Below are 18,804 nucleotides of genomic sequence, written 5' to 3'. Positions count from 1 at the left end.
TTATTGTGAAAGCGACGTTCTACGTGGGTGAATTCTAACGAGTGATTGAAGCTGCCCCTTGTCATGTTTCTCCTACAGGAGCCGTAATACCGCTTAGCGGCCCCTCTTTGAGACCCAAATCCCTCTGTCCCTCTCTTTCATAGAACAGATAATTTAATGGTCCTGCTGTAAAGACTCCATCCTTAATCCGCCCTATCCCATGCATATTTAAACATCTCTCGCTGTATCGGCTTCTACGCCTTCTGTTGGGAGGCTGTTCCACTTATCTACCACCCTGTCAGTAACGCAAAACTTCCATTCCAACTAAGCCTCTGACGCTCTAGTTTTAGATCATGGCCTCTTGTTCTTACATTTCTTGTCTTTTAAAATAAACCTCCGTCTTGTACATCGTTAAATGCCTTTACCTCTCTCCTCGAGGCTGTTCATATTGAGATCCCTTTTCTCTTTACACCCCTGATGCCCCTCTTTGCCAGGAGCTCATAATGTTTGCTGGGTATGAGGGTATCTCAGGGTTCTACAGCCCTAAAAGCCCCCATAATGTGTATATAAACAGCAGGGAATTTATAATTGAAACTTAGTAAATACATTGTTCTTCTAATTGGTTAAACAGCTATTATCATGTCACAAAGTCACATAAAACATCTCGGTAAAGACTTGAGTCCAGACATTTATTTTCAGCACAAAGTTTCCTAACGTTACCCCAGTTGCTTAGTTTTAATCCCCAAATGCATAACATTGCTTTTATCCACATTAAATCTGTTTAACTTTCCGCTTTTCCCTGTTCTTTATTTTTAACAAACCTCTACAGCGTCTAAACACCGTTGGCCGCTTTTACAACGGTAAGCTGCGAGATCATCAAAAGACATATTTCCGAACGCTGCACCCAAAACTAATCCTTGATATATCCCACGTTCAGCTGTAACCGAACTGCGAGAGTTCAATTTCCAACAACGATCTGATTCAACTCTTTTAACCAGCATTCTCTCTAACTACAAATGTTATCCCTTAGGCCTATTCTTTCTTTATTATATACCTAGCTACTGTACAGCAAACTATCAAGTGCTTTTACAGAATCAAAATAGACCACATCTATCACCGCTGAACCTCTCTCGGCTCGCCGTCTTTCTAGACACCCAGGGGATTATTTCTTTTGAGAGATAAAATAGCTGCGGTGGGGGCGCGGTGATAACGTCGTGCGCTGCGTCCGTGCGTACGATTCCAATGATTATTCAACACAGTTTTATTAGCTAAATAATCGTTGTATTGAATGTTTCGATGAATATTAAGCGTTTTCTGGTCTTTGCAGTAATATTTCTCTTGCTAGCAATAGCCATTTTTTTTTTCCCAGCCGAGTTTTCTTTTCGGTGCCCTGTGGCGTGAAGCCAAATGAAATGGAGATTGATGGTTCGGTTAGCTGGGAAGCTTCTGCCGTTGACCTCTCACTAGTAAGAAATGAAGAAAGTCGTTCGTTTAGCGCTCTGCCAAAGGCTTACTGTCCATTCAAAAGCGAGGAGGGCAGCGAACTGCTGTGGGGGTCTCGTCGCTTAATACATAGGACCCCTGGAATATGAGCTACGGCTTGTCCGTGAAAGAAACCTTATCAGAAGTCCTTTTCATTGAAGTTTGATAATGTGAAGCCGAAGGCAGCTTTTTGAAACCGTCTATAGCGTTGACCTATCGGTGCCGGCTTTAATGTCACCTGATAATTAAGTGTTCCCAGCAAAAATGATGTGAGAGCCAAAATTTGACATGACCAAAGAACGATTTCTGGGAAGGGTTCGGGCATCCAAGAGTACTGTGAACTCTGTTTCTAATGCCACATGCGGGTCTAAAAGCGTTAAATTCAGCGGTATAGATGGGATAGGACCTTTAACCCACTTTTTTTAAGCGTTTATTATGTTTGATGTTACCGCTACCCGCCTCCCACGTAAACGCTTTCCATACAGAAAAGAAAAGCTGACAAAGATTTATTGGCAGGTCTCCAAGCCCGGCTTCTTAAAATGCGGCTTGCCTTCCTTAGTATTTACCTGCAGATGAAAGGGAATATTCCTCCGTGGGAGGGGGGCACGTTGCGCAGGGTGGGGGGAGCACTCCGGGGAAAATCAATGTGGAAGAGATAGGGAATATAAACACACACACATTCCAAAAGGTTAGACGCGCGGCTCTGGGAGAAGATGAAATAATAGAATAGCAATCTTAATTCATACACGCTGACAAGCAGCGGGAAGGGGGGAGAGGAGAGAGAGAGACTGAAAGATGGTATTTGGGGCCAGATCGGCTTTATTCAGTAAATAAAATAAAACCAGGCAGTGTCGGCAAAACTCAATTACGGGCGAATCTGCAGGGTTTATTCACTAAACAAGTCGAGATGAAAGATGAACTGAGTTATAAAGGACTAGCCCTCCAAAGATTTCTCCGAGATGACCGAGATCGCTGTGGGGGGAAAAAACTAGTTAAACGTCATGATTTAACTGTGTATTATCCGGGCTTTCCTCAGTACACGGTGAAGCCCTGTAACTGATTAGTCCCCGTAGCTCCGCGTCTCCCCGGGTACTCTGATTATTCATTAATGTGTAGAACGCTGTAACTGCCCTCGTACCTCCGTGTCTTAAGTAGAAAAAAAACATTATGCTTCCGTCTCTCTCCCTTCCCTCGACTTCATTTCTTAGCCGGCCTTTCTTCTTGGCTCCTCTGTACTCGCTTTGAGTTCATTCTGTCTCTATTCCTTCATCAGAACACTTGTGTAAAATCAAGGGGGAGGAATCAACCGGTTGTCCTTGCTGACCGCAGGCGAGATTCATCTAGTGAATGATCTGTTTTGGGGGTTATATACCATGCGCGAAAAAGCAACGCGACACTTTTCATTGTACGTAGGATGTTTTTATTTACTGACCACCAACAGATGTTCTTTTCTGTATGATAAAGGGGATGCGCACTAAGTGCACTCGTGTAATAAGTAAAGTGGTCTACAGACCCGCAACGTGTAGCTTCGGGAGGCTCGGGTTGGGAGATCGTATCTGTTGCCATAGCAGAGATATTTCCTAGTAAATAGTAAACACATTTCCTCTAAATCCTTGGGACCCCAAATCCCTCTATACCTTTTTCCTCCCTCGATGGGTATGAGGGCGTCACAGGGTTCTATGGCCCTAAAACTCACTGTCCAGTGGGACGTCTTTAAATAATCCTTTATCATAACCCTCAACATTTCTGGAGCCCAAACTGGGACACTTTGATTTGGGATATGGAGCTATAGGCAGGGGTACCATATCCCGGAGCTTGCAGGGTCAGACAGAGAAGATCAGAGGATCTCCCCAGCTGGCCCCATGATCCTCACTGCCCAAAAAAGCTACACAGTGTGGCTATCCGTAGTACATTGACTAAAATCCTGACTGTCCTGCAGACGACAGGACATTTGGGATGTATGTTTTCCTGTGACGTTGCACTTTACCTTGGCTGCTCCTGACTCGCTGCTAACAGCTATTTTTAATTTTCTCTAACTAGTCATGCTGTGAATTAACCCCGCCGCGCCAGTCCACCTTTCCTGCATGCCCACCATCTATTCCTCTCCAACGCCAAAAAGCACAAATCCGTCAGACTCCTTGTATTAATTATGCAAATGGCAGGTCATTAGTATGCAAATGGTCTCCGTGCAGCGCAGGAGAGGTCTGTTGTATGCTAATTATTCTCTTCCTCATGTAAATTGGATATCAAGACGACCCCATTAGCTCAAAGCTTGGGGTCAGTAGGGACTCTTTTTACTGTTAAAGGGCTGATCTGAGTAACCTGCCAAAAAATCATTAGCATACCGCATTCCTGCCTAAACACCAGCAACATATTTGAAAATGTCTTTCTTGTGCATAACACCGGCTGGTAAGATTTTTTTTTTCTTTTTATCACTATACCTCTAATCCTTGACACACTAAACGTAACCAAAATAACATCATCAGGTGTCGGCACAGCGTGCAAGTCTGTGTACTTAGAGAATGGAAGATCTACGTTGGTTTATAGAATCCTTTTGTCTGAATCCATACTGAACAGAGAGGCATGGCGTCCTCGTTGCTGGCGCCAGCCATCTGTTTGTACGATCGCTTTACTTGGCGATAGTTGAGGAGGAGAAATTCTGGGGCGTACTGAACCGAATCCGTGGGTCGGCTACCCAGAGCACACCGGTGCTCTTATTCTTAACATTTTCAATTCTTATTCAGTTCTTGAGATTTTATCAACTTTATTTTATGTTTATGTAAAAGTTTGTGCTTCTCTCGACACTTTGTACAGGTGGGTGGAATTCTATTAGGGAATCACTAAAGCTCCATGTTTTCTCTGATGATGTCACTAGCCGTGAAGCAGGTCAATATGACGTGATAGCATTTTTGATCTGTTGGGGGGGGCTCTTATTCTGTGTCAGAACTCATGTTAAGACGCTTTTGTCTGCACAATCCTGATGGTATTTGTCACTGAAAGTTTCACGGGATGTATCATCTTAATTAGTGAATGTGTGACAAAAGAATAAAAAATAGAAGGTGTTAAAGCTCGTGACAATCTCCAGCTGCAACGTAGTGTAAGGTTTGTATTTCCGCGCAGAATATTATCCAAACACGCATGTCGGAGATTTCATTACAGGCAGTGAAACGCGCGCTCTATTGACTGCGTGGCTTTCAGAGAAACTGTTTATAAATAATTGATCGTTAGCTGTGCATCCGCGATAATCTGGCCGCTCCCCATGCTGCTTCCTCACTCTCCGGAGGATAATGAGCAAAAACCCAAAAGAATCCATGCGACGTGGACCTGCTCTCATCACCAGAGCGCAGAACGTGTATGCGTTTGGATCACTAGAGATGGAAGAGCTGTTGTAGGGTTTACTTGCATAACCGGGAGATGGACCCTTACACATTACCCAGTTCAATATATGTTATGGACATCCAACCATAGAGAATCTCTCGGGCAAGAAGAGTTACGCTGGTCTTGTGTACTCAATAACTTTCAAAAAATCTTATTTATGTCAAATGAATCTGTCACTTCCTGCTCTCAGGATCTGCATGATTATTTCTCCCCATTGAGGCTCTTTATCCATTTAGTTGAGTTACCTCTTTGTTCTAAGTTGATTGGTTCTGGCAGCAGAGGGGAATGGAGGGAGCCCAAGAACGGAAACTACACAAGGCGTCTCATGCCTTACAACCACTCTGTTTTAAGTAGTCTGGTTTTTTTTTATTGTTCCAGGCCACGTGGGTGTCCTGCGTTGCAGTGGTGGTGATGGACTCAATGGAGAGATCAAAAGACTTCCCACTGACACCCCTTAACCTTTCAGGAGCCCAAAATGGGGACACCTTAGTTGTAGGGGTGTGTGGTTAGATGCAGGGCAGGTCATGGCGCTTACCACCTTGCGACACGTTGAAGGAGAGCTTTGTATGCCTGCACTCGGCTTCAGTGCCTCTCGAGGAGGCCATTTTGGAATTGTAATTGAGGTCTCTGCTGCAAAACTAAAGATACAACTGAAATCACAGCTTGCCGGGCCGTCCAGGGGAGATCTTCTGATCTTTGTATTTGCAGGATTGACATCTCAATGACGGCTCACACAAGGGCCATGGCCTATAAAAACAGAACACCGCTGCTTTATTAGACCACATGGGAGCTGCTTTTATAGGCTGGTGGATCATTGCAGGTTACCCGCACCTCTAAACATGTTGACCAATGGGAATGCTGGAAGGTAAGGCTTCATTGTCCTAAAAATGTCTCTTAATTTTAAGCCTCAAAAGCACAAGCTATTGGCAATCAATAAATTGAGTTAGGCTAGAAGGCTGGATGTGTATTATCTAGGGCCGACACTTGCAGTGTTACCGTAGAACATTGGCAGTGTTGGCCTGTTAAATTAAATTTAACCCCTTGTTTAATGGTGGTGGGGGGTTAAAATCTCTCTTTGATTAAACGGCAGGTTTTGGCTCATGCGTGCCGTGTCTGGAGGGTGCCTGGGTATAGAATATAAGCCAGACTGCCAGCTTTCTCTGCTCTGAAAGATGTTTGATAAGCGATTCAATTTCCCTCGGAGTTAACAGCCATGTCCAAGTGACTGATAGTCAGCGTGTGCAAGCAGCTTGCGCGATCTTAGCCAATTTATATTGACCCGGGAGGCTGAAAAGCATCTTTATTTTACAGGGAGCTTGGGGTATTCCATTCTCTTGATGCTCTAAAACACCCCTCAGTCCCAGTGAGAGGAGACAAAAATGCGACACAGCCTTCCTTGGCTAGAAAGAGGTTAAACACTTTGCATGTCTTAATGTCTACGTGAATAGGAATGCATATTTAAATATATTTTGGACTTTGATATATAGATATGATGTATTTATGTTTTGGTATATTCTGTTAACTCATTTAATGCCTGGGATTACCCAAAAAGCAGACATAGGCACTGATGTGGTAAGTTTTCCAAAACAGTAATAGTAATGGATAGACTGTCAAAATACATGCGTACACCGCCCTTACAAATGCCTGCCCATCCACACACCCACCCACACACTTACCTTTACACACAAACATCCTGGCTTACACTTGTCCTTGCATCCACACATTTACTTGCCCTTGCAAACGCTCTCTTCCCTTTCTCCTAATGTGTCCCCTTTTCTATAATGTGCCCCCTTCTCTTTGAACCTCACCTTTCTTTCTCCCTGTCTCTTCTTTATCACTCATCTCTCACCTTCTATTTGACTCCACTCTCTCCTTTTCTTCCTACTTCTCTTTTCTCTGTAGCTTCCTCTTCTCTCCTTTCTCCTCCTCATTATCCCTCTCTTTTATCGGTCTATCTCTCCCCTTTCTATTGGTTGCTGGGTTATGACATTGTCTCTTTATTTTGGGCTGGTTGGAAGCAGATCCATGATCTCCCCAACAGGCCCTGCTCCTCCAGTGGGGGCAGTCTGGAGAGACGGCAGAGAGATGGACACCTTACTGACCCCTGCCGAATAGCCTACAGCATAGAAATATGCAATTTAACGGCACATAAGACCCTAGGCCCACCTAGTCTGCCCATTTTTCTTGCTGTAAAAGACTGGCTGGGAGGCTGTTCCACTTATCCCCTCGGTCAGGTGCATTCCATCTGACGCTCTTGTTTCATGTTATTCTCCTCCTTTGAAACAAACTTCCATCCATCCATCCACTTTGTTAAATTTCTTTATGTATTTAAATGTTTCTGTCCTCTCTGCAACAAGCCAGGCACATTGAGACCCCTCCGTTTCAGTAGCTCTTTTCTAAACTCTCTCCAGAATGTCTGCATCCTTCTGGAGATGGTTTCTTCAGAACTGAATACAATAAATGGAAAAACAACGAAAAAGGGTGCAAATAAAACAAAGTGCCCCCTGCCAATGTTCTATGTGACACATCCTGTGTGTTTAATGTTAAAGCAGCTTCATATTGGGTAGAGCTTTGCAAAGTGTCGACAAAACATTTCATAAAGTGAAATACATAAACACATGGTAGTAAGATGTGAAGAGCTTTCACTCGGTATGATTGGCATGGAGGGCGGGGGGATAAGTCAAAGCCAACCTGTGTACTGTGGGAGGGAGATGTAGTCACATTAATGATGGGTGCCAGGAGGGCATGTGCTTGGAGCAGAAATCAGGCATAGATTGGGATCGTCAGAAGCCTCTTCTGTGCTTTCCGTGAGCAGCAGACATGACTCGCCCACTGAGTCGGTGTCATCCTTCAATCTGTTACGGGACTGTGTTGTTGTAATTGAAGTTATGAAAATGTGAAGCCAACATATTAATGGAAACTCCTTTGTTCTTAAGCCCCCTCTCTGCTGTCTGACTTCTATACTAGGAGAGGCTATAAACCGATTGCAGTGGATGCCCCGCTTCCATCTAACTACCAAGCAGGGGGTCACAGAACACGGTCCCTCCTGGCATTTCGAATGTGCAACGGAGGACACTTTTCTAGGAGGTGTGAAAGAGGGCTGGGTGATCAGAAATGGGCATTACCCTTAATCAGCCCAGTTTACCCGCTGCACTGCACCCATCAGATTGGGGTCTACAGTTTCAATCGGCAGAAGGGTTGAACTTGATGAACGTACGTCTTCACTAATTGTCCCCCCCACATGCCTCTGTCATTGTAGGGGTTTGTATTACGTAAGTAGAAGACCTAACGACAAGACAGAACTCTACAACACATTACGCAAGTGTCTTGTTTGGTATCTTTTTGACGTCAGGCTAGATATATAGAGAGTGATTCCGGATCAGAGCTGAAACTGAAGCAGTCAGCAGGAATATTATATTGCTTTCCAAGGTAATTGCCCCATATTTATAGCCTCTCCTCAAAGAATCTACAGAAGAATCGGCAACAAAAGACCTACTTAAAGGAAACAGGGAATGATTTCATGTGTAAGCTCAGTGACAGGTGCTTGGGCATCTCTATTAAATTTCTTGCAAATGGGCGAAGGATTCATTCACAAAAGCCACTTCTGCTTTGTCAGCCATTTCTCTGGTTGCTGCAGAACACATCCCAAGCCTGTGGTTCTTGAGGAAAGAGCAGTTACTTCATGATGCAAGAGGGTCAGGTCCCGCAAGGTGGGGGGTGCACTTCAGGAGCGGATGTGTCAGCAGTGAGGGTTGGGACCAAGAGCCCTTGGTAACAGCTCTGCTGGTAGACATTCTGATACAGATAAAAGCAATGCTATGCATCTGGGGATTAAAACTGTGTGGTAAAGCTAAGAGATGGATGTCTGAACTCTACACTGAGACTTTCTATGCAACATTATGGCTTATTATAATATATTCTGACCCCCTTTCACTTCCTTCCTTCCTCCATTCCAACCCTTCCAGCCTTCCTCAGTTCCTGCTACCAATTCTTATGAGGCAGGTACAGCTGGGTTTGACGTGGTCACTGGACAATATAAGTAAAGTGCATAATCTTCCTTCAGGGATGTTCTTTTGTGGGATAACTGATCTGATCATTTTCAATGATTTATAGCCCTACTACACTGTTATATATATATATATATATATATATATATATATATCTGAATATTGCACCTTTTTTTTATAAAAGCTGAAACAAGCTGTTGGCTACCAAACTGTGTTCTGAAGCTCCTACGGTTATCCAAAGCCCATGCTATAGACTTACCGTTTCCTTAACATGCCTCTTAGCCCACAACGAGTGCACATACAACGTGCAAAATTTCACTTTGTAAATCCAATGACTTCGCCTCTCTGCCCCAAACATGCATCAGCTTGCCTTCCATGTCCTCGCCCAGACTGCCGCTACACCCTTGAGTAATGCGCTATTTTCTCACGTTTCCCAAAAGCCTGACACTTTCTAGCTTCTGCGTATGATAAAAATCGGCCTTATTTGGCCGTGCGTCTTCGGTGTCTTATCCCCAGCCGCTCTGACAACAGGAGATTTATGTATTTGTTCCAAAGTGTTAAGGATCGGATAAGTTATCCGCGGCTCTCCATACAGTTCTTCATAAAGCATCGGCACTTAGCAGAGGACTGGGGAGGTGTGAAGGCAAATATCTAATGCAGAATGGATTTAGTGGAAGGTTTAGGAGAAGGTTTACGACCAACCGGGCATATAGTCGGATGAACCAGAAAGCGAGTTTCATTTTAAACGTTATATAAACACTCGATAGCATCAGCCTGATACCTTTCCCAATAAACAAGATACAATGACCATTCTGTAATTGGAGGACTTGCGCATCCCGATTAATACCTCACTGACCGGTAATAGGTCCAATCTCATGGGTAACGTTATCTGTAGCTGGCTTAGACAATATAGAGCCCGCAACGCTACATCCGTAGATACAACGTTGGGTAGGCAGAGACACTGGCACTCTAGGGGTTGGGCAAGTCCGCAATCCAAAACGTCGGCCCCAGGCTAGATGCTTAGAGAACCCCAAGAAAATGTGTACTGTTCGCGTGACTTCAAATCATCAACAAGAGACGGCAGCCTTGATTCAGCGTGCCAAGCGTTTGCCATTCGTCACCAAGAAATGTATTGTCAGAAATGAAAGCCTATAATCGCGTTCGTTCAATGAGCTGAGATATGAGGAAGACACACGTTGTGATTTTTCTAATTAAAACGCTGAATATTCTCTGGTACCTTTTTTAATTTTTTTTTTTAAAAGGATTTTCTATTAGTAAATTTATAATATTCTTTAAGTTCTCAACAAAAGGTAATTCGTTGTAATAGATTGTTAGCTCTGTGGCTGTCTGTGTGAAGTCCGTGGGGTAATTGCTTTTTGATTTGTATACGTTTATATTATTTTTTTAAAGCACGGATTATAGTTATTTGTGACAAATTATTTTCTTTCCTTTTTTTTTTTTTTTTTTTTTTTTTTTTAGACAGACCCACTGCAAGGATCGAGTCCCGGCCACAAATGCCGAGGGAAGGAGATAAGCTGCAGTTGCAATGTGATGCCTACGGCAATCCAGAGTGAGTCGGGTTATAACACTGATGCCCGTAGCTGGGGCCGGTAAACCATTCCATCAGAGAGAGGATAGAGCCCATGTTGCTTAAACTGCCTAATCTCACAACTGGAGATGTCATTTCTGTCTGCGTATCTCTCAAACTGCACTCACTGACAGTCTGTATGCCCGTCCCCGGCAATACTCGCATTTCCCCCTCCCCTTCTAACTGAGCTCTTCTACACGTTCTCTCTCACACCTCCCACCGTTTCCTACGATAATTGTCCAATTTTTTGTAATTATACTTTAAAACATGCAAATGTGAGTACTTTGATGAATTAAAATGTACTCGTTTTTATGCTGTAGCCAGGAAATCTCGCCTGTCTATGAAATACAATATAGTGTAATATAGTGTAATATAGTGTAGTATAGTGTAATATAGTGCAATAGTGACTGCGTGTGAAACCAGGTTGGACCATGCCGGGGAAGAAAAAAATCTTCTGTCCTAGAGAGGGTTGGAAAGGCGGGAGATACGAGACCAGCCTGGGTTAGAATGCCTGGAAGCTTCTGGGTTTGTCCTCGAGTGGTCAGTAGTAGCTTTACTCCTGAAGAGGGGCCACCAGAATGTTCATTTGTCATTCTATTTCATCGGCTGTTTGATAAGTGATATTGAGCAAAATGTTTTGTTTCACCCATTCCCATAAACCACATATTTTACTGAACGTCTGTTCATTGCCGCCTTTGCAGGCCTGAAATTTTCATTTGGGAGCGGGAAAACGGAGACCTCCCTCCGTCCGCAGCCTACGATGGAAGCACCTTGGTGTTTACCAAGCTAAACAAAACTGACAGCGGAACTTACATCTGCAAAGTGTCCAACCGCTTGGGGACTTACAGCACCCAGTACAAGCTGGACGTAAACGGTAAGGAAATCCTCTTCTGCTTTCTTGCCTTCAGCACAGCGATGATGTATCGGGGGTCTCGTTCGTCTGTAAAGTTCCTACAGGACAGTAGCATTAAGGTGATGCTCTATCAGTCTGATGTTGGCCAACAGTGGATCATAGGAATTGTAGTTAGGGTATGGTTTTTGATAAAGGTTTATTAGCCTATCAGTGGTAAGATTGATAAATAGGATACAATATGTAGACCTATAGGCTATGGGTAAATTCACATATTCTACATTTACTAAATGAGTAAGTCACTGAACACTTATGGAAGTCCTGCAGGTTTTACTCAAAGAAAATTTGTTACTGAAAGCCCAGAGAAGCCGTTCCGCTGGATTTCATAGAACTCACTTTGTGTCTCCTTGGTGAGATTTCCCTCCAAAAAAGGTTGAGTTTCCCCTTTTAACTCCTGAGTGTGCACTTCAAGCTTCCAAATGGTCACCTGTAGACAACTATTAGTGTCCTGACTGGACGTTATACCCTCCTCATTCAGTAACCGATGGAAACATATCTTCTGCTAATGGTTCTATTCTTAGAACTGCCACTTTTCCCAAATCTCGCATTTTATGCTTTACGTGCGTAATGGTATCTTCCGATTTTAATCGTTTAATAGATGTGGGCTACAAGCCTAGCTTACATCTATCTCCCCCTTTGCTTTGTTAAATTGCTGGTTCACGTAGACTTTGTAAGGATGAGCCTCTGGGAGACGCAGTAGCTTCCCGGAAAGACCGGCCAATCAGGTGTCTGGGACGACCGTGCAGCACGCAGGCGTCCCTAATCACCACAGGTTTTAAATGGCAACACTACTGGAGGAAGCCGCCTCTGTGTCTGTCTGCCACGGATCTGATGGATGCCTCCTAGAGGCGGTGTCCGGAGCTTTAAAAGGTTCCATAAAAGAGTCTTTCTTGCCAGTCGTCATCGTCTTCTGAAGGGGATGTGGTCCCAGTAAAAAAAATATATATATATCTTCTGTCCTCTTCTGATTCTTTTTGACAGAAACTTCTCCCCCCGCTGCTTGTTTAAAGGGACAGAACACAATAATAAAGACAAGGCTCGTTGGAATCGGTGTAGTCCCTCGGCTTAGTCTTCCATAGTATGTAACCTCTCGCAGTCAGACTAACTCCATCACGGTTCCCTTGAAATTGACTTGGAGGCTGGGGTATTGGTACGCTCGGAAGTTAAGCAATTTACAAATGCCCAGAGTTAGTTTACTGGGCAAGGATCTGCCATCCGATTCGGACTCTGAGGTTAGAGATTTTGCTAAGCTCTACTTTAGAGCACCTTTGGTGAAGGAAGATGATTTACTTCTTAGAAACTATATTGGGATTCCTGATAAATAAGAGTTGATGGCTCCTCAAGTGGACCCGGCTTTACTTTCTATTACCGAGAGTAATGTATCTGCTGATACCATACCATCCCAGCTGACCCGCGCAGGTTCATATACGCGTTCAATCCATGTATTCTAACTGTATTCCGGTCCCAGTATTAACATTTCACTTTATCAGACACTATTTTAGACCTCAACATTTTTTGCCCCCCCTTTGCATTTCTCATTCTCTTTTTCTTTTCTGTCCTTGCTTTCCCTCCTGTCCCTCTCTCCTCCCCCATAACCATAAATCTGATAAAGCTTAATCCTGTTTCATTTGTGTCACAATTTGGGTTTTCTGATTAAAGAAAAAAAAATAATCCCAATTTCTTTCCATCCCATCCCACGGTATCTTCTGCGGTGTTTGAAACGATCCAGTCAACGTGGTGCTTCTGATTGTTAGCACTCTCTGAACCATCGTTTTGGCAAGAAACTTGATAACAAAAAAGCCAACTCTTTGTTGCACTCTCCGGCCCCAGTTGGGGTGGAAGAAATTAAAATAATAATACAGGAGGACAGGATAAAATCCATGTAGCACCAGAACCCAGACAATTGTTTAATCCCTGGTTGCTTCCTGCCTCGAAGTCTTATCGCAGGTACAAGGTCGGACCTTCTCCATTCGGTGATGCGCTATTCCCTGGCTGTTCTTATCTTACCGCCAGCTTCCCCTCTCCATTTATCTCCTCCTCCGCCTCTTTTCCTTTCTCTCCGTTCCTCAAAGATTTCATCGGTTCCCTGTAATATTTTGTTTATCTCAGATGCCTTCTATTCTCAGAAATGCCTCGTTTTAACCCTACACAATTCTGCATGTGTCCTGCTTTCCTTAGAAACCCTAACAGTGTTTTTTTTTTCCCAAATATCATTCATTTCTAGATATTAGGGATGTTTTTTTTTAATCTTAGAAGAGGTTTGAGCAAAGCCTGCATAACTTATTACTTTTGCTGACTTGGACCCAACTTCACAGTTTGGTTGCCTCCTACTAAAGCTTCTAGAACCTTGCGTAATAGTCTTGGAGCTCCTGTAACAATGAGAAGTAGTGATCGCTAGCATTGCTCCTCCAAGAGGCTCGGGATGCAGACCTTTCTAAGGTTTATACAAATGCAGCCAGATGAAGCTTTGCTATATAGTGGACTACATAAAAACCATGTTTGCAAATAAAACAGCCATTGAAAGACATCATATTTCATGAAAATTGGTCTTTAACTTGAAAATATGTACCAGTAACGGGCATTTTCTAAAGCGCTACCCATTAAAAACAAATTTATAGCAAAGTTCCCCAAAGAAATGTTTGAGTCTGACCCCGTGTGAACGTCGCATGGACGGGACGAAACCTACGTATAAAAAAAAAACCTTTCCATTTTAATTAGAAATGTAGTATTTTATTTTTCAGAAGCTCCATTTGTATCCGGTGCTAAAATGAGGGCAGTTCCAATTTCCCCTGAACCGTTTAATTTTTATGTTGCCTGGTAATTATCATTCTTTCTCATTATCTCTTTTTAAACTAATTATACTGCCAGCGTTAGCCAAACAAAGCATCAAAAGACAGGCATTCCGAGCGAACCATCTCCATATACGTTCATACGTTTACAAACAGTCTTATCGGAGGAGGATATACGGAGATGAAGAACTCGACCGCAAATGGAGACGTTAAGGCGTGTTATGAAAGAATAATTTAATTACGGAGTTTAATTATCAGCAATCAATTCAATTTGTTTGAAAATAACTTGATTGGAGGAGACTGTGATTACATGTTTAATCTGCTCGCTGTGTTTCAGGGGAAACAGGGGAGGGGTAGTTCGTGTTAAATGAGGATCATCGCAAGGGGCTGAAAAGTCCCCGACCTTGACAGCTGAGCGTTAATGACAGCAGTGGGTGAGTGGATGTGACGTTCGAGACGGACGAGGGGAATCCGTAACCATCCACTTTCCATATATTACCCTCCGCCGCTGCTCTGGAAATAGGATATTAGATTCCAAGCTTTTCTTGCCATGTTTTGGGGCAGAAGGGCGACAACAGCATTGGGTAAACCTAGACAATGGAGGACATTTGGGCCAAACGCTTGCTTTGTCCGCTAAGAACCTCTGTGGGCGATGTATAAAATAAAGGACAATTGTTTTAGGGGGGCAACCAGTGGGCCGCCCTTCCCTCCAGAACAAAACAAATACCTTTTTGGACACCGTAAACAGGGATAAGCTTCTCCCTCCATCCATTTAATAAGAGAAGTGGAGCAGCCTCTCAGCGGATCTAATAGAGAACTTAAACATTCATCGGATAGGCATATGGCTAGCGTGACATCAAGACGGGACCAAAGACTGATTGCGGGTTCAATCTTTTCTAGTTTTTACTTGACGGGCCAAATGGTTCTCATCTGCTGTCAAATTCTGTTTCTATAGGGGTAGTACGTGATGGGGAAGGGCTGCTGAGCAATAGCAAGGATATTATATAGAGCTAATGTGGGGACATTATGGGAACAGATATAGGAAAAAGTTATAAAGACCTAAAGAGTTATAGAAAGGGGTGATATGGAGTAATCCGAGGCTTTAAAGCGTGTTTATGTGGGGATGTCACAGGATGATTTAAAAGGCGCAGCACTAGAACATATCGTTATTGGTGGTGTTTATACGAGCAATAAAATATTCTGGAAGCCCACAAAGGGGATGATAAATGGATATTATAAATGAAACAATACATAGAAATAATTATTGTTAATTAGGCGTTCCATCACATTCAGAACTTTGAAGACGAAAAGAGAAAATTTACGGTGACAAACTGTGCCACCTCGCATACACTTTCCTCGAACATAAGAAATCTTGTGCACACAAGCCTCTTCATTTCACGCCTAGACTCTCGGCAAATAATTTGTGTATCGAAGCGACCCTGTTATGTGTAGGCCTGATAAAGGAACCCATTTGGGTTATCAAACCAAAACAAAAATCCCATTAGATCAGGCCCTGGCTGCCCCGTCCTATCTTACTGCTTTTCCTAATTAGAACCAATGCAACGATCATCATACTACATAATCAATTTCCCCCGGCTCCGTTTCCTGTCGCTCTGCTAATCAACAGAACAAAACCTCTTTTCTTTGAATACGTTTGTGTATTAAACAGCGAGAAGTTGGCATCGATTTAATAGCGCTTCCCTCCAAGTGCTTTCAGAATTTAATTTGTCCAACAATTGTTTAATTTAAAGAGTTATTTCTGCCCCCTCCAGAAAAATCAATGGAAGAAATGCAGGGGAGGGCGCCACCGGGAAACTGCTTGAGTTATTACCGTGAATCCTGTTTAACCCCGTCCTGTTTGTAGCGGTGTGCCTAAAATCACTGGTTCTCACACTTTTGCTTCCCACGGTGAGTAAAAAAGAAACTGATTTGCGAATTGGATGCAAATCCTGAGCTGGCATAATAACCCGGCACGCTGTATATCTTGATACTCTTGCAGACTGTGACGAGGGATGGGGTGGAAGAATGATGGGGTCAGGCTTTGGGCCGGCAGCCATGAGCCCCTTTCCAGTTGAACCTCCCTCTCTTCCATTCAGAATTCATCTGGCCGTAGATGCGCCTTAAATACTGTCTGTAGATTGAAAGGTGTAATAGATCCAGCGTCTTCCGCGGACCGTACCCAGAAAGGCCAGGCGTCTCATTGTTACCTACACAGGGCTGCTGAGGAATTGAGGAGTGTTTTCGGAACACGTTATTTCTTCCTCAGTAGGACTCCCTTTTTAGATGTTAGTCCGTCGGCCTTGGTCATGCCTCGTATTACAGAAAATTTCACAATATCAAAACTCCGAAATCTAGAAACCTTCACGAAGCGTGGCTGGCCAGCAGATCAGACTGCCGTATTAACGTATACCACTCCTGCTAGGAGGCTGTTCCATTTATCTACCACCCTCTCAGAGAAGTAAAACTTTTTACATTCCGTCTAAGCCTCTGCTCTTCTAGTCCTGGATTCTGAGCTCTTGTTCCAACATTGAAATAAAATCTCTAAGTATTTAAATGTTTCTGTGACGATACGTGATCGCCACGGTTTGTATATCTCAGCCAGCATGCGATTAGTAAAAGCCCATGACTTAGGCCGTATACCTTGAGTGCACCCAGCCAGCCATGTTGGTCCTAAGAAGTTGAAACATTGTTTCCCTCCGTACCTTCAGTTCCTTCTTCCCATTTAGCGGACACGATGGAGTATTCACCTGCCCTCGAGGAAAGGCTAGGGTCTAAACTTTATGACCGCAGAGAGGGCCGATCACTTTATTCCGAGTTCATCTGAGGTTCTCCGGTAGCCCAAGCTTTTAAAGGCAGCTTTTATCATTACATTTAGCCCAGAAATGTAACCGCCGGCCCATCTTTGCTCAGCAGTTCCTTAAAATGTAGCTTCTATGCCTAATGCTCACGAGCCTTATCGGTTTCGTTGGCGTCAAGCGGTGCACAAGTGGACGGATTATGTGGGAGTAAAGTATATTTATTTCTATATATAACCACAGACCGGCAAAATGTCTAATGTAATGGAACGCCGCCGTTTTAGGAGTGTTAAAAGCTTGTATGACTATGGATTATTTTATTTTTTTTTTAAAGTCTTATTCCCATTTTTTTTCCATTTGCTTAATTTTCGATACTTCGTTCTTGTTTGGCCACTAATGGCGTCTAATAATTTACTATTTAAAATGAAATGCGCCATGCTTTCAATCTCCTGAGTGACCTCTTTGAAGCTTTTGCCAAGGGTCGTAACAAAGCCCCGGAAAGTGTTGCATATATATCACATGCCATGTCCCCATGGCAACATCTTATGGTTAAAAAGTGTGGGGTCTTCCATCTTGTGAGCTCCATGTATTGGAATGATTTATTTACACCTTTTTTTTATTATTTTAAGATTTTTCATGAAACAGACCTTCAAAAATATATAACTAAATTGTTCAGGAAGGCTGCCGTCAGAGGCTGAGTAACAGTGGGGAGGAATAGTCTCCCAAAACCAGGAAACAAGAAGTTGTAATGGCTACATATTCCTGGGGAGAGTAGCCCCTATGCTTTATAATGGGGGTCAGATCGCCCTATTGGGCGATCAGTCTCCTTTGTGCTCCATAAGGGACGACAGCCCAGGAGGTAAGTGGGGTGGGGCGCTGGGGCAATGCTCTGGATCAAGCTTATGGTCAGCACCCATCAAATATCCGTCATGGCTGCCCCCACATGTACCCACAAAGACTATATTGTTTGTTGTTTTATCGGCATTAGATTTATTTCATATAGTGAACAACAAAATGTGATATTTGGGAAAAGTGGAAGATTTGGCGTAAGGTAAAACCCAGAGAAGGGATTGCCAAGTAGGTTTCCGGTTCTTCTAGGTGGATAAGTAACATACCCCAGCGGCCGGCCCTTTTCTGGACTCCAATTACAGGTTCCGGATAATCCCCCAGACCACAGCTCCTAATTTATATTGTTTCATGATTTCTGGTTTAAAAAATCTGAAAAAGTACTAAACTTGTGGTTTGACTATACAGAGAATGATGGGTAAAAATCCCCGTGCGTGGGGCGGTATCGTGCATATGAAGCATGATTGCTATGGCTTTTTAGATTGAATGTTATAGATTCTGTTACATTAATACATCACACAGCTCTTGTGACATGTTTGACATCATTTATCTGAAACGCCATTATCACTAGTCCTTAAAGAGTGCCTGTCATCAAGATTGCAAGTATTTCCATGCAATGCCACTTAATTAGCATATCCCGTCAGCGCTCGCCCCCATATGCTAATGAACTGAATATGCGACGGTAGTTTGGGGATTTTGTAATCAGGTTTTTAGCAAGCTCCCGAGGATCGTTGTGTGGAGAGGGAACGACGCCGGGTTGTATAAAGAAAATGTGGGGCCCGTGATATATTTCCAGATGACAGGCTCGCTTTACGGCAGCTGGTGAATAATCCGCGAGCAGATGCAGAGCTGCTTCCTTAATAATCCTGCTGACCTCCATGAATAACATTCGGTGTCACTGGGTTTGTTGGCTGCTGCCACTCTTGCTAAACCCGTTGTCTGTCATTTTACCATGTCTCATTTTTCCCTCCCCATGCCTCCTTTCACTCTTACCACCTGCGTACTCTCCCGCCCGCTGTGTGCCGCGCAT

General features: G+C 43.5%; 1 protein-coding gene and 1 long non-coding RNA gene across 2 annotated transcripts in view; one reads left to right on the top strand and one right to left on the bottom strand.

Moving 5' to 3' along the window:
- Nucleotides 1–18,804, top strand: part of CADM3 (cell adhesion molecule 3) — a 104,029-nt gene that overhangs the window by 82,405 nt on the left and 2,820 nt on the right. Inside the window, exons 6-7 of the mRNA XM_053475497.1 lie at nt 10,326–10,416; nt 11,136–11,308. Of these exons, the coding sequence (XP_053331472.1) occupies nt 10,326–10,416; nt 11,136–11,308 (264 nt within the window). The remainder of the gene's footprint in view (nt 1–10,325; nt 10,417–11,135; nt 11,309–18,804) is intronic.
- LOC128505190 (uncharacterized) overlaps nt 5,237–18,804 on the bottom strand; it is an 88,908-nt gene continuing 75,340 nt past the window's right edge. The window contains exon 3 of the long non-coding RNA XR_008355544.1: nt 5,237–5,586. This is a non-coding gene — a long non-coding RNA (uncharacterized LOC128505190). The remainder of the gene's footprint in view (nt 5,587–18,804) is intronic.

This window comes from Spea bombifrons, chromosome 9 (genome assembly GCF_027358695.1).
Source record: "Spea bombifrons isolate aSpeBom1 chromosome 9, aSpeBom1.2.pri, whole genome shotgun sequence".
Lineage (NCBI taxonomy): Eukaryota > Metazoa > Chordata > Amphibia > Anura > Pelobatidae > Spea > Spea bombifrons.
The sequence above is the reverse complement of the archived record's forward strand: the minus strand, read 5'-3'. Positions and strand labels throughout refer to the sequence as shown.